This window comes from Arachis ipaensis, chromosome B09 (genome assembly GCF_000816755.2).
Source record: "Arachis ipaensis cultivar K30076 chromosome B09, Araip1.1, whole genome shotgun sequence".
Classification (NCBI taxonomy): domain Eukaryota; kingdom Viridiplantae; phylum Streptophyta; class Magnoliopsida; order Fabales; family Fabaceae; genus Arachis; species Arachis ipaensis.
In genome coordinates, this window is record NC_029793.2 from 141051038 (window position 1) to 141064096 (window position 13059).

General features: G+C 36.3%; 1 protein-coding gene across 1 annotated transcript; it reads left to right on the forward strand.

Moving 5' to 3' along the window:
• LOC107616233 lies at nucleotides 2398–3283 on the forward strand. Its single transcript, XM_021112540.1, has one exon. The coding sequence runs from the start codon at nucleotides 2505–2507 to the stop codon at nucleotides 3219–3221; it is 717 nt and encodes a 238-aa protein (XP_020968199.1). The 5' UTR covers nucleotides 2398–2504; the 3' UTR covers nucleotides 3222–3283.

A 13059-nucleotide genomic window follows, 5' to 3' on the forward strand; every position in this document is an offset into this window, starting at 1 on the left:
ATTATCATAAATAATATTAAAATATTTTTATATGATTATAAATGTTAAAAACTAAACTAAGGTCCTGTTTTTTCCAATTAGCCTATAAGTTCCTTAATACTAAATAAATAAATATACGAATATTAACCAAATGAAAGAGGATAAAGAAACTTACCTTTTCATTGATGTCGCCGGCTATGTGAGCAACGCCGTTGAGTCGGTACAAGCGCTTTTTATCTGCCATGGTTCCACTTGCAAAGATTGCTCCAAGAAACTCAAACAAAACCCAACCTTTGGAAACTCTAACTTCTCTCTACTTTCTCTCTCTATCTCACTTACAATCTTCACAAATAAAATTCGCTACAGGGTACCACAGATTACCCTATACATTTATTCCTTTATAAACCGCTACAGGGTGTAGCGGTTTATGCTCTTAGTGTTTCTAAACGTAAACCGCGACAGGGTGTAGCGGTTTACATACAAATTGAAAAGTTGCAAATGTGTCTGGTAATTTGTAAAGTTGTATTTGCGTAAGCTTTCTTTCAAATTGTTTTATTTACGTAAATTGCTCCCAAAAAAAATTTCAAACAATGTTCCATACTGATTCGATTTATACTTTAAATAATATTTTTATGTAATTCGAATCAACGTGTTTCGATTTACTACTATATTGTATAATTCGAATTAATTTAAGGAAAAGTATGAGGAGCCAATGTATGTTTTATACAATGTGTACAATGAGGGTTAAATTGAAATTATAATTAAATTAGAGGTAATTAATTAATATTGAGTAGTTTTCAATTTAAAATTTGAATCAAATCATGATTCTCGTCAGTTATGGAATCAAATTAGGATTACCTCCCTCTCTCAATATGGTGTGAACTTCTTTTCTCACTCTCTCCTCGAAGCAAAAGCCGGTACAGTGCCGCCATGATTACCAATTACCGTCGGACATCGCGCCGACACTCTTCCGACTGTCGTCGTTGTCCGCACAGGCCACCGTACGTAGGAGGACGCGCATATTGTGTGAGTCGAGCTCGCGCCACTGCAGCAACCCGGACGTCCAGCACCTCCGTCGCAGCCGGTTTGTGCCTTCTTCCCGTCGTCGGATGTTCACTTTCTTTGTGAATGTGGATGGTTATTCTTTGGTGCTTAGTTGTAGACCATGATTGCTGGTTATGATTGTTGTTATTTATACACGTTCACATTGGATGTTCGTTTTTGTATGATTTTGGATATTCACTTTCTCAGTTTTCGTGGATGTTTATTCTTCAAGTAATTCAATAAGACCCAAGCAGTAGGCTAGCGTTGGGATGACGCAAGCGCGGGGGGTTTGGGCCTGCAACTCATGTCGGTGACGCTGACAGTTGCAGGTCACGGATGTTCGGTCGCGTGAGGAGTGACGGAGGTTCTTCTGGCGAGGGTGTTGGTGCGAGGAGGCGGAGCGCGACAGTTCTGGTTGGCAGGAACAGAGGCTACACGTCGCGCAGAAACAGAGTGGTGGAATGCATATTTCTACGCATACGGCGAGGCGACGGAGAAAGGAGAATTTTTCTGCGGAACAAACAATGGGGTTTTTTGGGGGTAGGTAACAGTGGGTGATAAAGGGTTAATGTGAAAGAATTTAGGGTAAATCGGGAGTAGATATCACAAAACTGAACAGGCAACTAGAAATTAGGGATAATGATGTTTAATTTACATTATTAATACATATTGAGTCAAATAAACAGCCCATTGTACATATTGTATAGATACCTCATTATCTCTTTAGCGGGACTCTTAATTTAATTCGATTTATATAGAAGTATCGTTTGAGATATTCATATAAAGTTGTTTGATTTGGATGATTTATGTAATATTGGTATTGATTTGCTTTATATAAGTGTTTTACCCAAAAAATAATTAAAAAATAAAAATAATTATAAAAAAATTATTTTAGTAAAAATAATTATAATAAATTATTTTTTTTAAAATAAAAATAATAATAAAATAATAATTATAAATATAATTAAAAAAATTATTTTGATGTTAAATTTTTTATAATATGTCATTTTTAATCACAAAAATTATTGTCACTATAGAACTTCCCTTATTATTATTATGATGTGGCATTTAACATTTCCTTGTTCGAATTTACAATCCTGAAAAGAGGATATTATTATTGTGGTTGGGTCGATATACAATGAGAATATATAATATTACAATGTAAGAGGTTTAATTATTAGAAGGACGTGATGAAGCAGAGTAGTAAACTACGGGATAAGGTTTAATTATTAAACAACAATTGTTGAAGATATTTTGAAGAGTTGAGATAAGTAGATAACTATTAGTGGTATTGGAAAGGTAAGCGGTGTGAACTCTTGAGGCGCATGCAGCAATTGAACGGGGATTACCATCCACTATAGTAACTCCTTCGAACTTCCCTCCATCTCTATATATCTCCCTTAAAAATTCACCAATTATTACTCCATTCAGATTCAGATATATAGTTAGTTAGTTACTGCTCGATACTCTGTCTCTGCACCATGACGACCAACACATCCACTAAAACTAGTTTGAGTATGAAGCTTCTGATAGACACAAAGAGTAAGAAAGTGCTGTTTGCAGAAGCTTCTAAGCAAGTGGTGGATTTTCTCTTCACCTTGCTTCAGTTGCCACTTGCTACCGTCATCAAGCTTTTAACCAAGGAAGCTGTGGTTGGTTGCTTGGGAAATCTTTATTCCAGCGTTGAAAACCTCAACCATGATTACTTTCAACCAAACCGATCTAAGGATCTTATCCTTAATCCAACCATTCTTGGCTCTTCACCTTCCATCTCCGGCCTCCTCCCTTCATCTGCTACAAACCACTCCAAGATAACTCTAAAGTTCTACAAGTGCAACAATCATTGCGGTTGCAGTGCTGTAACAGATGTGTACAATTCTATTTGTAGCACCGGTTCTTGTAATGGCCGTATGACGACGGAAATAAACTATTTCAAAGCCACGACGGTTGATACTTCTGGTCACAGTAATAACAACAACGACAATGGGTTTGTGAAAGGAGTGATAACCTACATGATAATGGATGATCTTGTCATTGAACCCATGTCAACAATATCCAGCATCACCATGCTTAACCGCTTCAATATCAAGGATGTTGGTGTCTTGAAAGAAACCGTCGTTCAACTTGGCATTACTGAGGTATCTCTACTCTTACCGTCATCTCATTTAAACGTAACCTATTCCAACTTTGTAATATAACCTTTAATGTGTTACGTACAGGGCTTAAAGCTACTTAAGGCATCCATGGAATCCCAGATGGTTCTCACCAGCGTTTTCTTATCTAGTTAGCCTCATGCTTCTGCCATCTTAAGCACTTAAATTAATAGTTTTAATATCTACTATGAGATCAATACGGCTATGTTTTGTCTCCTTTGGTTTATTTTATGCTTCATGTTGGGTTGCTTTGAATTAACATTAAGACTGCATTTTCTTTGTTTTAGACCGTGTTTACCCTTTATTATTTATGCAGCTATCAGACAATATTATCTCCTTGTCAATTCGTTTCTAATTTTTTATCTTCTGTTTATTTATTATTAAGTCTTCTCCTTTCTACTTCTGGTTTCCTTTCTTCACAATCAAACAAACGATTTCAATCTTGCAAAGCCCCATTACTTAGGCATTTTGATATAAGCGCACATTTAATAAAAATAAAGATTGAACTAGTGTGTTAGTTAAATTTCAGGGTGATAAATTGCACTTATAATTTGTGTCTTCTATATTATATGTTGCTGAAAGTTTATTCTTAGACCACTTATTATGGTGGTAACGAAAAATTGGTGTTGAACTTCTGCCAATAGACAAGTGTTTTCTTATTAATAAAGTCTTCCGTGTTTATTTGTCAAAGCATGATATTGTTAATACTCTTAATTTATTCTGAATCTTGACCACAAAAACTCGGTAAAAATATGAGAGTATAGAAATTATAGTTATAGTTAACTGGACGCCGAACAAAATGACATACATGTAATCATAATATCATATAACTAAATTAGCATCTTTGGAGAAACAAAAAGTCCTGAAAAAAATTCATGTAAAATCAAAAGGACGTTTTTGTTGCTATAAACAAATTTTCACAATTACTTAAACATGCTTACAATTCATTTCTTGTAAATCAAGGGATGTCCCAGTAACATGAGATGTTTAGAATAACATTTTGCCGGGATCAAAAAGGTTAATTAACTATTATGAAATGTACAATGCTAGATAACTAATGATTTTTTTGAACAATCTAAACAACCACCAATCAAATAAAAACATACTACACCTCTAAATTACTTATCTAAATTGTTGAAGAAACTATTTGAACCCTTAAGATTCCAAGTTCTTCAGGAAAACACTTGTTAAAACCATATCGGATTGTATAGATTCCTTCAGTAGCTTTAAGCCCCGTCAACACAAAAGAAAAAAAAAAACACAGTTCAAAGAACATAGAGAATTGAGATTATCAATTATTTGAAACGAAATGAGAAATTGAGAATAATATAAAACATACATACCTCAGAGTAGTAAACTACGGGAAGGATGTGAATAAAACACAAACAGAGGAATTTGCATTTTTATTTTGTTGGTCAATAAACAATGAAGAAACATGTATATAATTAAATTAGTCAACAATTCTTGAAGACATTTTGAAGAGTCGAGAATAGGATAACTATTAGCGGTATTGGAAAAGCAAGTGGTGTGGACTCTCGAGGTGCATGCATGCATCAATTGAATGGGACTACCTACATTACAGTAACCCTTTCCAACTTCCCTCCATCTCTATATATAGATGTTATGCATGTATGTACTATTCACACTCTCAAATTATCAATTCTCTAAGTCATGATGACGACTACATCCACTAAAACTTACAGTTTGAAGCTTCTAAGGAAGTGGTGGATTTCCTCTTTACCTTGCTCCACTTGCCACTTGCTACCGTCGTCAAGCTTTTAACCAATAAGCAAGCTGCTACTGTTGCTTGCTTAGGCAACCTCTATTCCAGCGTTGAAAACCTAAACTGTGATTACTTGCAACCAAACCTAGTGTATGTTCGGATTATAGTTTCCAAATGAGAGTTTGTATAAAAGTAATTTTCCAAACTTTGATTTTGATGAAAAGTAAGTTTGCGTTACCGTGATTTATGTTTGGCAATTTTTATATCAAAATGGATTATAGTAAAATAAATGTTGTTTGAAATATACTACTTAAAATCATTTTTAGATGAAAAATTACTAAAAGAGACATTAATTTAAATAATTTTTTATATTATCCTATCATTTTACTTTAGATATTTGAATAAATTTTATTAATTTATTTTATAACAAAATTAATATTTACTTACTAAATTAAAGTAACATATAAAAAATTGATAAAATATATTTTAATATGGTTACTTACATCATTTTTATAGAAGAAAAATGAAGGATAGGATTGGTAGAAGAGGAATAATTTTCTTACTTAATTTCTCAATTGTAATTAGCCTTCCCCAACGTGAACGCAGAAGCTAGAATTTTTAGCTTCCTGTAAACCTACGTTTAGAGGCAAAATTACTTCTGGTCCAGAGTTTCAAAGAGATGCCAAACATAAAGATAGGACGTTCAAAGGACTCAAACGAGCTTCTCTCTTCTCCAACGTGAACTTCAAACACACCCTTATTAGTTATCAAAACCGAACCAATAATTGAATTGGATTATTGGTTGAACCGATAAGTTACTGGTTAAACAGGTTAATTTGATCCTATGTAAATAAAAAATAGTCAAAAAAATTAAAATTAAAATTTAAAATACATATTTTTACTAACATTTTAAGAATATCTAACTATTCTAAAACAATATGAAACAGGAACAATAAGTATTTTGTTAATTTTACTCTATCATAAGTATTTTATTTTGTTTTTATATTAAAATAATTATTATTTTTAAATTTTAACAATTTATTAATTTTACTATTATATACTACAAGTATTTATTAAAAATAATATTAATAGATATATATAATTATGAAAAGAAAAAATAAGTGAGCTTATAATTATTGTTAAATAAAAATATAATTAATTTAAAAATAAGTGAATTTATAACTAAAATTAAACAAAAGTAAATTATTTGATAAAAGATATCTCTATATATTATAATTTGCAAATAAATTAACAAGAACTTCCAAGTAGTTCGGTCGGATCGGTCTCACCGAGTTTGATCGATTTTTTCTTATTCACTTCAGATTTGACCGGTTCTCTACCTTGTTTGGTTCAAGCAACGGACCGGATTAGTATAAGATCCAGTTCATTGGTTTTTCAGTTAAATTGACCGGTCCGGTCCAGTTTTAATAACTATGATTGAAAGATATCAGAAGGTGTGAAAGTGTGAGAGAAAGTGAGATCACAAGAAGCAGAGCAAGAGAAGAGAAAGAGCAGAGAAAAGATGTGGAGAAAAGATAGTATTATTCATAATGATGATTGCTAAGATCTTACGGTGAAGAAGTGTTTCTTATATAGCATCATAGAGCTTAGTTCTCTAACTAACTTGTAACTAAATGCCACTTCAGCAGCTCAACAAACTATAACAAACTTAGCTCCTCACTAACTAACCATATCAGACTAAATGTCTCTCCTAACTTCTTCTGCTACACCCAACATCCCCCTCAAACTGAGGATGGTTGAGTAACCAACCTTAGTTTGGACTGAAACTGAATGAAAACACAAAGAGAAATTAGCTTGGTGAGTAGATCCGCTATCTGATCTTGGGTAGGAATGTGCATGACATGAGTAAGCTGCTGAGTAATCCTGTGACGAATAAAGTAGATATTGATTTCGAAGTGCTTCGATCTACTATGAAGAATCGGGTTCTTGGCCATGGGAAATGTGCTTTGATTATCACAGAACAGAACTGGAACTGGACCGAGGGATATGTGCATCTCATGTAGCAACTTCTGCGCCCAAATGACATCAGTCAACGCATCTGCCGGTGATCTAAACTCAACCTCAGTACTTGACCATGACACAGAGCCCTACTTTCGGCAAGACCAACAGATGAGATTTGCACCCAAATAAACACAGTATCCCGTTGTCGACCTCCTATCGACGGGATCGGCAGCCCAATCAGCATCACAAAATGCTAGTAGCCGAAGATCCTTGCTCTTGTGCACTTCAAGCCCCAGTTCTATAGTGCCAGCCAAATAGCCCAAGTTAGGCTTTATCGCTTTCCAGTGCTGCTCTGTAGGTGCTTGCACAAACTGTGATACTTTATTAACGGTAAACGCAATATCTAATCTGGTGATTGTGGCGTATTGTAACCCACTAACAATCGACCGATACAGTAAGGGTTGATCAAATGGAGAACTAGAAAAATCTAATCGAAGACTACTCATCATCGGTGTGGGCATGGGTCTAGAGTTTGCCATATCAACCCTTTGTAGGAGATCCCGAATATACTTAGACTGTTTAAGCACAAGGACCCTGTTTCAGTCTTCATCACCTTAACTCCTAGAAAGAAATTCACTTTACCAAGGTCCTTTAGTGTGAAGACACTATTAAGTTGTGAAATAATGGAGTTCACCTCCCTTGGATTACTGCCAATCTTGAGAATATCGTCAACGTATGTTAGGAGGTAGATAGTGGAAGAAGAAGAGCGCTTGACAAAGAGGCAAAGATCTGAAGTGGTGCTATGAAAACCAAAGGCTTTCAATGTTCTGCTCAACTTCAAATACCAAGCACGAGGTGCTTGCTTCAACCCATACAACGCACGTTCTAGCTTGCACACCATACCGGCACCCCGTATACATCTCTCAGGTTGAGTCATGTAGACCTTTTTCAATAAATCACCATTAAGGGAGGTGGTATTGAAGTCGAATTGCCACACCTGCCAGTCATACGACACAGCCACAGTCAAAACAGTCCTAACAGTCGCTGGCTTAGCTACGGAACTGAATACTTCATCATAATCGAACCGTTCTCGCTGAAGAAAGCCCTTTGCAATGAGGTCTGCCTTATATTTTTGAACACTGCCTTTTGGATTCTGCTTAACCCGAAACACTCATCTACACTCAATGGGCTCCATTTCAGATGAGGCGTCAACCAGCTTCCATGTCCGACACCTTTGCAACGCTGCAAACTCCTCGTCCATGGCGGCTTTCCAATGCAGAGAGGAGAGAGCTTGAGCTACTGATGCTGCCTCCTCCTGAGATAGATCAATCATTGAAGGCTGAACTTTAGTTGCATAGACCTTGGGTTTAAAGATCTCCAACTTGCTACGAGTCATCATGGGATGCACATTGTGTGTAGTGCTGCTAGAAGCATTTCTAGCTCCAATACCTGACTGATCAACTGACCCTGCATTACGAGGGAAACACAGCAGTAGAAGTAGAGAAACCAGTATTTATATGTAATGGACAGATATAAACACAAGTAAAATTGACATTAGACTCTTTACTTGGGGTGATAGGGTCACAGGAGGCAAATGGGAAAAGTGACTGTGTAAGCTGAGGTTGCTGAGGAGTGGGAGTGGTGTGATCAGTGGAAGCTTGGACTAAGATATTAAAGGGTGACTGAGATGACGCCTGAGTACTACAGGGAGGTAATGGAGGATGCCTAAGCTGGATTGGAATAAGGATGGGTTGAGTTGTGTGGGGCACAATTGCTTTGGATTGAACAGTGTGACCAGCAAAGAGTGACGAAAAGAGAAACTCAGACTCATTGAACAAAACATGTCTTGAGATAAAGAGTTTTCCAGAGGGAGACATGCATTTATACCCCTTGTGATGTGGTGAATACCCTAAAAAGACATATTTGTGTGTTTTAAACTCAAACTTGTTGCTGGTGTAATGTCTTAGTTGAGGAAAGCATGTGCAACCAAATATCTTGAGAAATTGATAGTCTGGTGGTTTATTGTTGATGAGTTCGAACGATGACTTTAAGCTTGTATTGGGAGAGGGAAGATTCCAGAGGGCATTTATACCCCTTGTGATGTGGTGAATACCCTAAAAAGACATATTTGTGTGTTTTAAACTCAAACTTGTTGCTGGTGTATGGTGTAATTAGTCATTTTGGTAAGGGAAACTCAACCTGTGTGCTATGCCATTTTCTATCAGAAACTTGGTAAAGCTTTGAGAAAAAAATTCTTTTCTATCTTTTCTATTATGAGTTTTGATTCGATGATTGGTCATGTTTTCCATTAGCAATTTGTATTGGATAAAGGCTTGTAAAGCTTGGGATTTGCTTTGTAAAAGGTAAAAGCAGGTGTATTTGGTTTTGGCATCAACAAACACAACATAGTAACGAAATCCAGAGCTATTTGTGGACGGTTCAAGTCCCCAAATATCCAAAAATACCAATTCTAGTAATGCATTGTACACTGTTTTAAACTCAGAAAATGGTAAGTTATGGTGTTTTCCTTGACAGCATGCATTGCACAAAGGTTCAATTACTAATTGAGCTCTTTTATTGAGTATATTAATATTACAACATTTCATCACAGCTTATACAATTTTTGCAGATGGGTGCCCTAGCCACCTGTGTCATACATCAAAAATAGAAGAAGGAAAACTATGAGATACTAGTTTATCAGCAGGTGCACGACTTTTAATGCCTTCTTTAGTGTTGTACTTTCTACACAACAAACTACTTGAGCTAGACTCATCAGCAACGAATGTGACAACTATCAACATCAATGTCACCTACTCTACTTGAAGCAAGCTTATCAATATTCAACTTATTAGAACCATACTCATCATTATCTATTTTCTTTACTTTGACCTGGAACACTCATAGATGCATCTGTCGAAGTGATTGTGGTGCACACATGACTAATGAATTTCGGTGGTTGTCTTTGGCATTGTTAAATTACAGGCTATTGATAGAAGCCACCCCCTTGGCTAGAACACTTATGTTGTCAAATTGATAGATTCCTCCCTTAAGAGATCCTTTTAGCAGTGTCTCCTTGGTTTCCTAAGCCTTCACAAAGCAATCAAACGCATGAAACTCAAAAAATACATGGCTGTGTAGGAAAAAATTAGATACACTTACGAAATTTTTGGTGATAGTTGGGACATGAAGCAAATTTATTAATCTAAAGTATTGAGAGTTAGTTGGTAAGTAAGAGTGCTTTGCCAATTCTATTTATGTTCATACATTGGCCATTATCTGTAAACACCTATTCTGTGCCTTCATACTCTGAGCCTGAAATTAGGTTGTTTGAGTCAAAGGTGAGATGATGCAATGCGCCTATATCGAGATACCATGCCTTGTCAGTGACAGGCGTTCCCGGCGGAGCTACTGTCAACAATGCATTTGCCTGCTACAGTTGATGAAAAGAGGACGAAGGAAGTGGCGGATTCGCAGCTGTTTCATGAGGATTCTGAAAATTCTGGTTGAATCGATGGTATCAATACGGTTTGTCTACTTCGACCGCAGAGCTAACATTGTGGTCTATTATTCCCATAGAAATCAGATCTTCCACCACGGAAGCCTCTGCCGCGGAATCGACCACGAAACCCTTGACCTCTGGCCTTTCCCGGCGAATTTGAGTAGGAGCCTGGTTGATATGGCTGAGCTTGAGTTTGTGATTCACCTGCACAAATTCAATTGTTGTCTTCTTGAACCGTTCAACCAGTTCCTCTTGACTCACAAGTAGCGCTTCAACTTCGCTTTCGGTAACCGTATCAACTTTGGAATTGATCATGGTAATGAAGGCGATGTACTCGTCATTCAAGCCTTGTGTCACGGCGTCAATGAACTCTTCACTAGTGAGAGGCGCACCTAGGGCTGAGAGTGCGTTTGTTACCATTTTAACCTTTGTCATATACTCTGCTACTGAGTCTTGCAATTTGATGGATTTCAGTTTTGTTTTTAGTTGTTTTACCTTTGATTTCAATCGTTTTGCAAAATAATCTTCAAGTTGATACTAGATCTCATGAGCAAATTCACAATTAGCCACTTGACTTGCAAATCCTAGATCGATAGATGCAAAGAACCATGAGACGAGAACTTGATCCTCCTGTTCCCAATTGCTGAACTCTTTTGACTCTATCTCTTCCTCTCGATCTTCTTTCGCGTTGAATCTCTTTGGAATTTTCTTTGGGTTGAGGTGATCTTTGAGTCTATTTGATTTTATGAAAGCCAGTGCCTGACATCTCTAAGGTACAAAGTTGTTCTCGTCAAACTTGAAAGAATGGTGTTGATTGCTACCTTAGTGCTGGTGACGGTGGAAGCATGAGTGGTACTTGTGTCAGCCATGGATCAAAACCTGGTACTCTGATACCATGAAAAGTATCAAAAGGTGTGAAGGTCTGAGAGAGTGTGAGATCACAAATAGAGTTATAAGGAGAAAAAGAGAAGAAAAAAGATGTGAAAAAAAAAGAAGAATATTATTCATAATGATGATTACTAAGTTTTTATAGTAAAGAAGTGCTTCTTATATAGCATCATAGAACTTAACTTAACTCTCTAACTAACTTATAACTAAACGTCAGTTGCTCAACAAACTATAACAGACTTAGCTCCTCACTAACTAACCATATCAGATTAAGTGCCTCTCCTAAACTTTTTCTGCTACACCCAACACCTATCTAAGGATGTTATCCACTTCTCCTTAATCCAACCATTCTTGCTTCTTCAGCTTCCATCTCCGGCCTCCTTCCTTCTACTTTTAAATATCACTCCCAGTCCCAGACTACTCAAATTCTGTACAAGTGTTCGAAAGGTTTTAATAAAGAGGAGTATTAGGGGGTCAGCAACTTTTGTGTTTTGTAACCATTAATTGGCCATTAATAGTGTTTTTAACAGTGTGAGATTAAATCTAATGGTTTAAAATTATTCAATTTTCTTTTGATGGTTAAATGTTAGCCAACTTTGCCTGAGATAAGAGTGCAAGTCCCATTTGGGTGATGTGCCGGTGTTTTCTTTCGGCACAGTCATTTTGCTGGTGCATGTAAGGGAAACTCAACCTGTGTGCTATGCCATTTTCTATCAGAAACTTGGTAAAGCTTTGAGAAAAAAATTCTTTTCTATTATTAGTTTGAAGAGTTTTGATTCGATGATTGGTCATGTTTTCCATTAGCAATTTGTATTGGATAAAGGCTTGTAAAGCTTGGGATTTGCTTTGTAAAAGGTAAAAGCAGGTGTATTTGGTTTTGGCATCAACAAACACAACATAGTAACGAAATCCAGAGCTATTTGTGGACGGTTCAAGTCCCCAAATATCCAAAAATACCAATTCTAGTAATGCATTGTACACTGTTTTAAACTCAGAAAATGGTAAGTTATGGTGTTTTCCTTGACAGCATGCATTGCACAAAGGTTCAATTACTAATTGAGCTCTTTTATTGAGTATATTAATATTACAACATTTCATCACAGCTTATACAATTTTTGCAGATGGGTGCCCTAGCCACCTGTGTCATACATCAAAAATAGAAGAAGGAAAACTATGAGATACTAGTTTATCAGCAGGTGCACGACTTTTAATGCCTTCTTTAGTGTTGTACTTTCTACACAACAAACTACTTGAGCTAGACTCATCAGCAACGAATGTGACAACTATCAACATCAATGTCACCTACTCTACTTGAAGCAAGCTTATCAATATTCAACTTATTAGAACCATACTCATCATTATCTATTTTCTTTACTTTGACCTGGAACACTCATAGATGCATCTGTCGAAGTGATTGTGGTGCACACATGACTAATGAATTTCGGTGGTTGTCTTTGGCATTGTTAAATTACAGGCTATTGATAGAAGCCACCCCCTTGGCTAGAACACTTATGTTGTCAAATTGATAGATTCCTCCCTTAAGAGATCCTTTTAGCAGTGTCTCCTTGGTTTCCTAAGCCTTCACAAAGCAATCAAACGCATGAAACTCAAAAAATACATGGCTGTGTAGGAAAAAATTAGATACACTTACGAAATTTTTGGTGATAGTTGGGACATGAAGCAAATTTATTAATCTAAAGTATTGAGAGTTAGTTGGTAAGTAAGAGTGCTTTGCCAATTCTATTTATGTTCATACATTGGCCATTATCTGTAAACACCTATTCTGTGCCTTCATACTCTGAGCCTGAAAT

Coding starts and splice junctions, on each gene's coding strand:
- LOC107616233 (XM_021112540.1), top strand. CDS start 2,505: ATGACGACCAACACATCCACTAAAACTAGTTTGAGTATGAAGCTTCTG.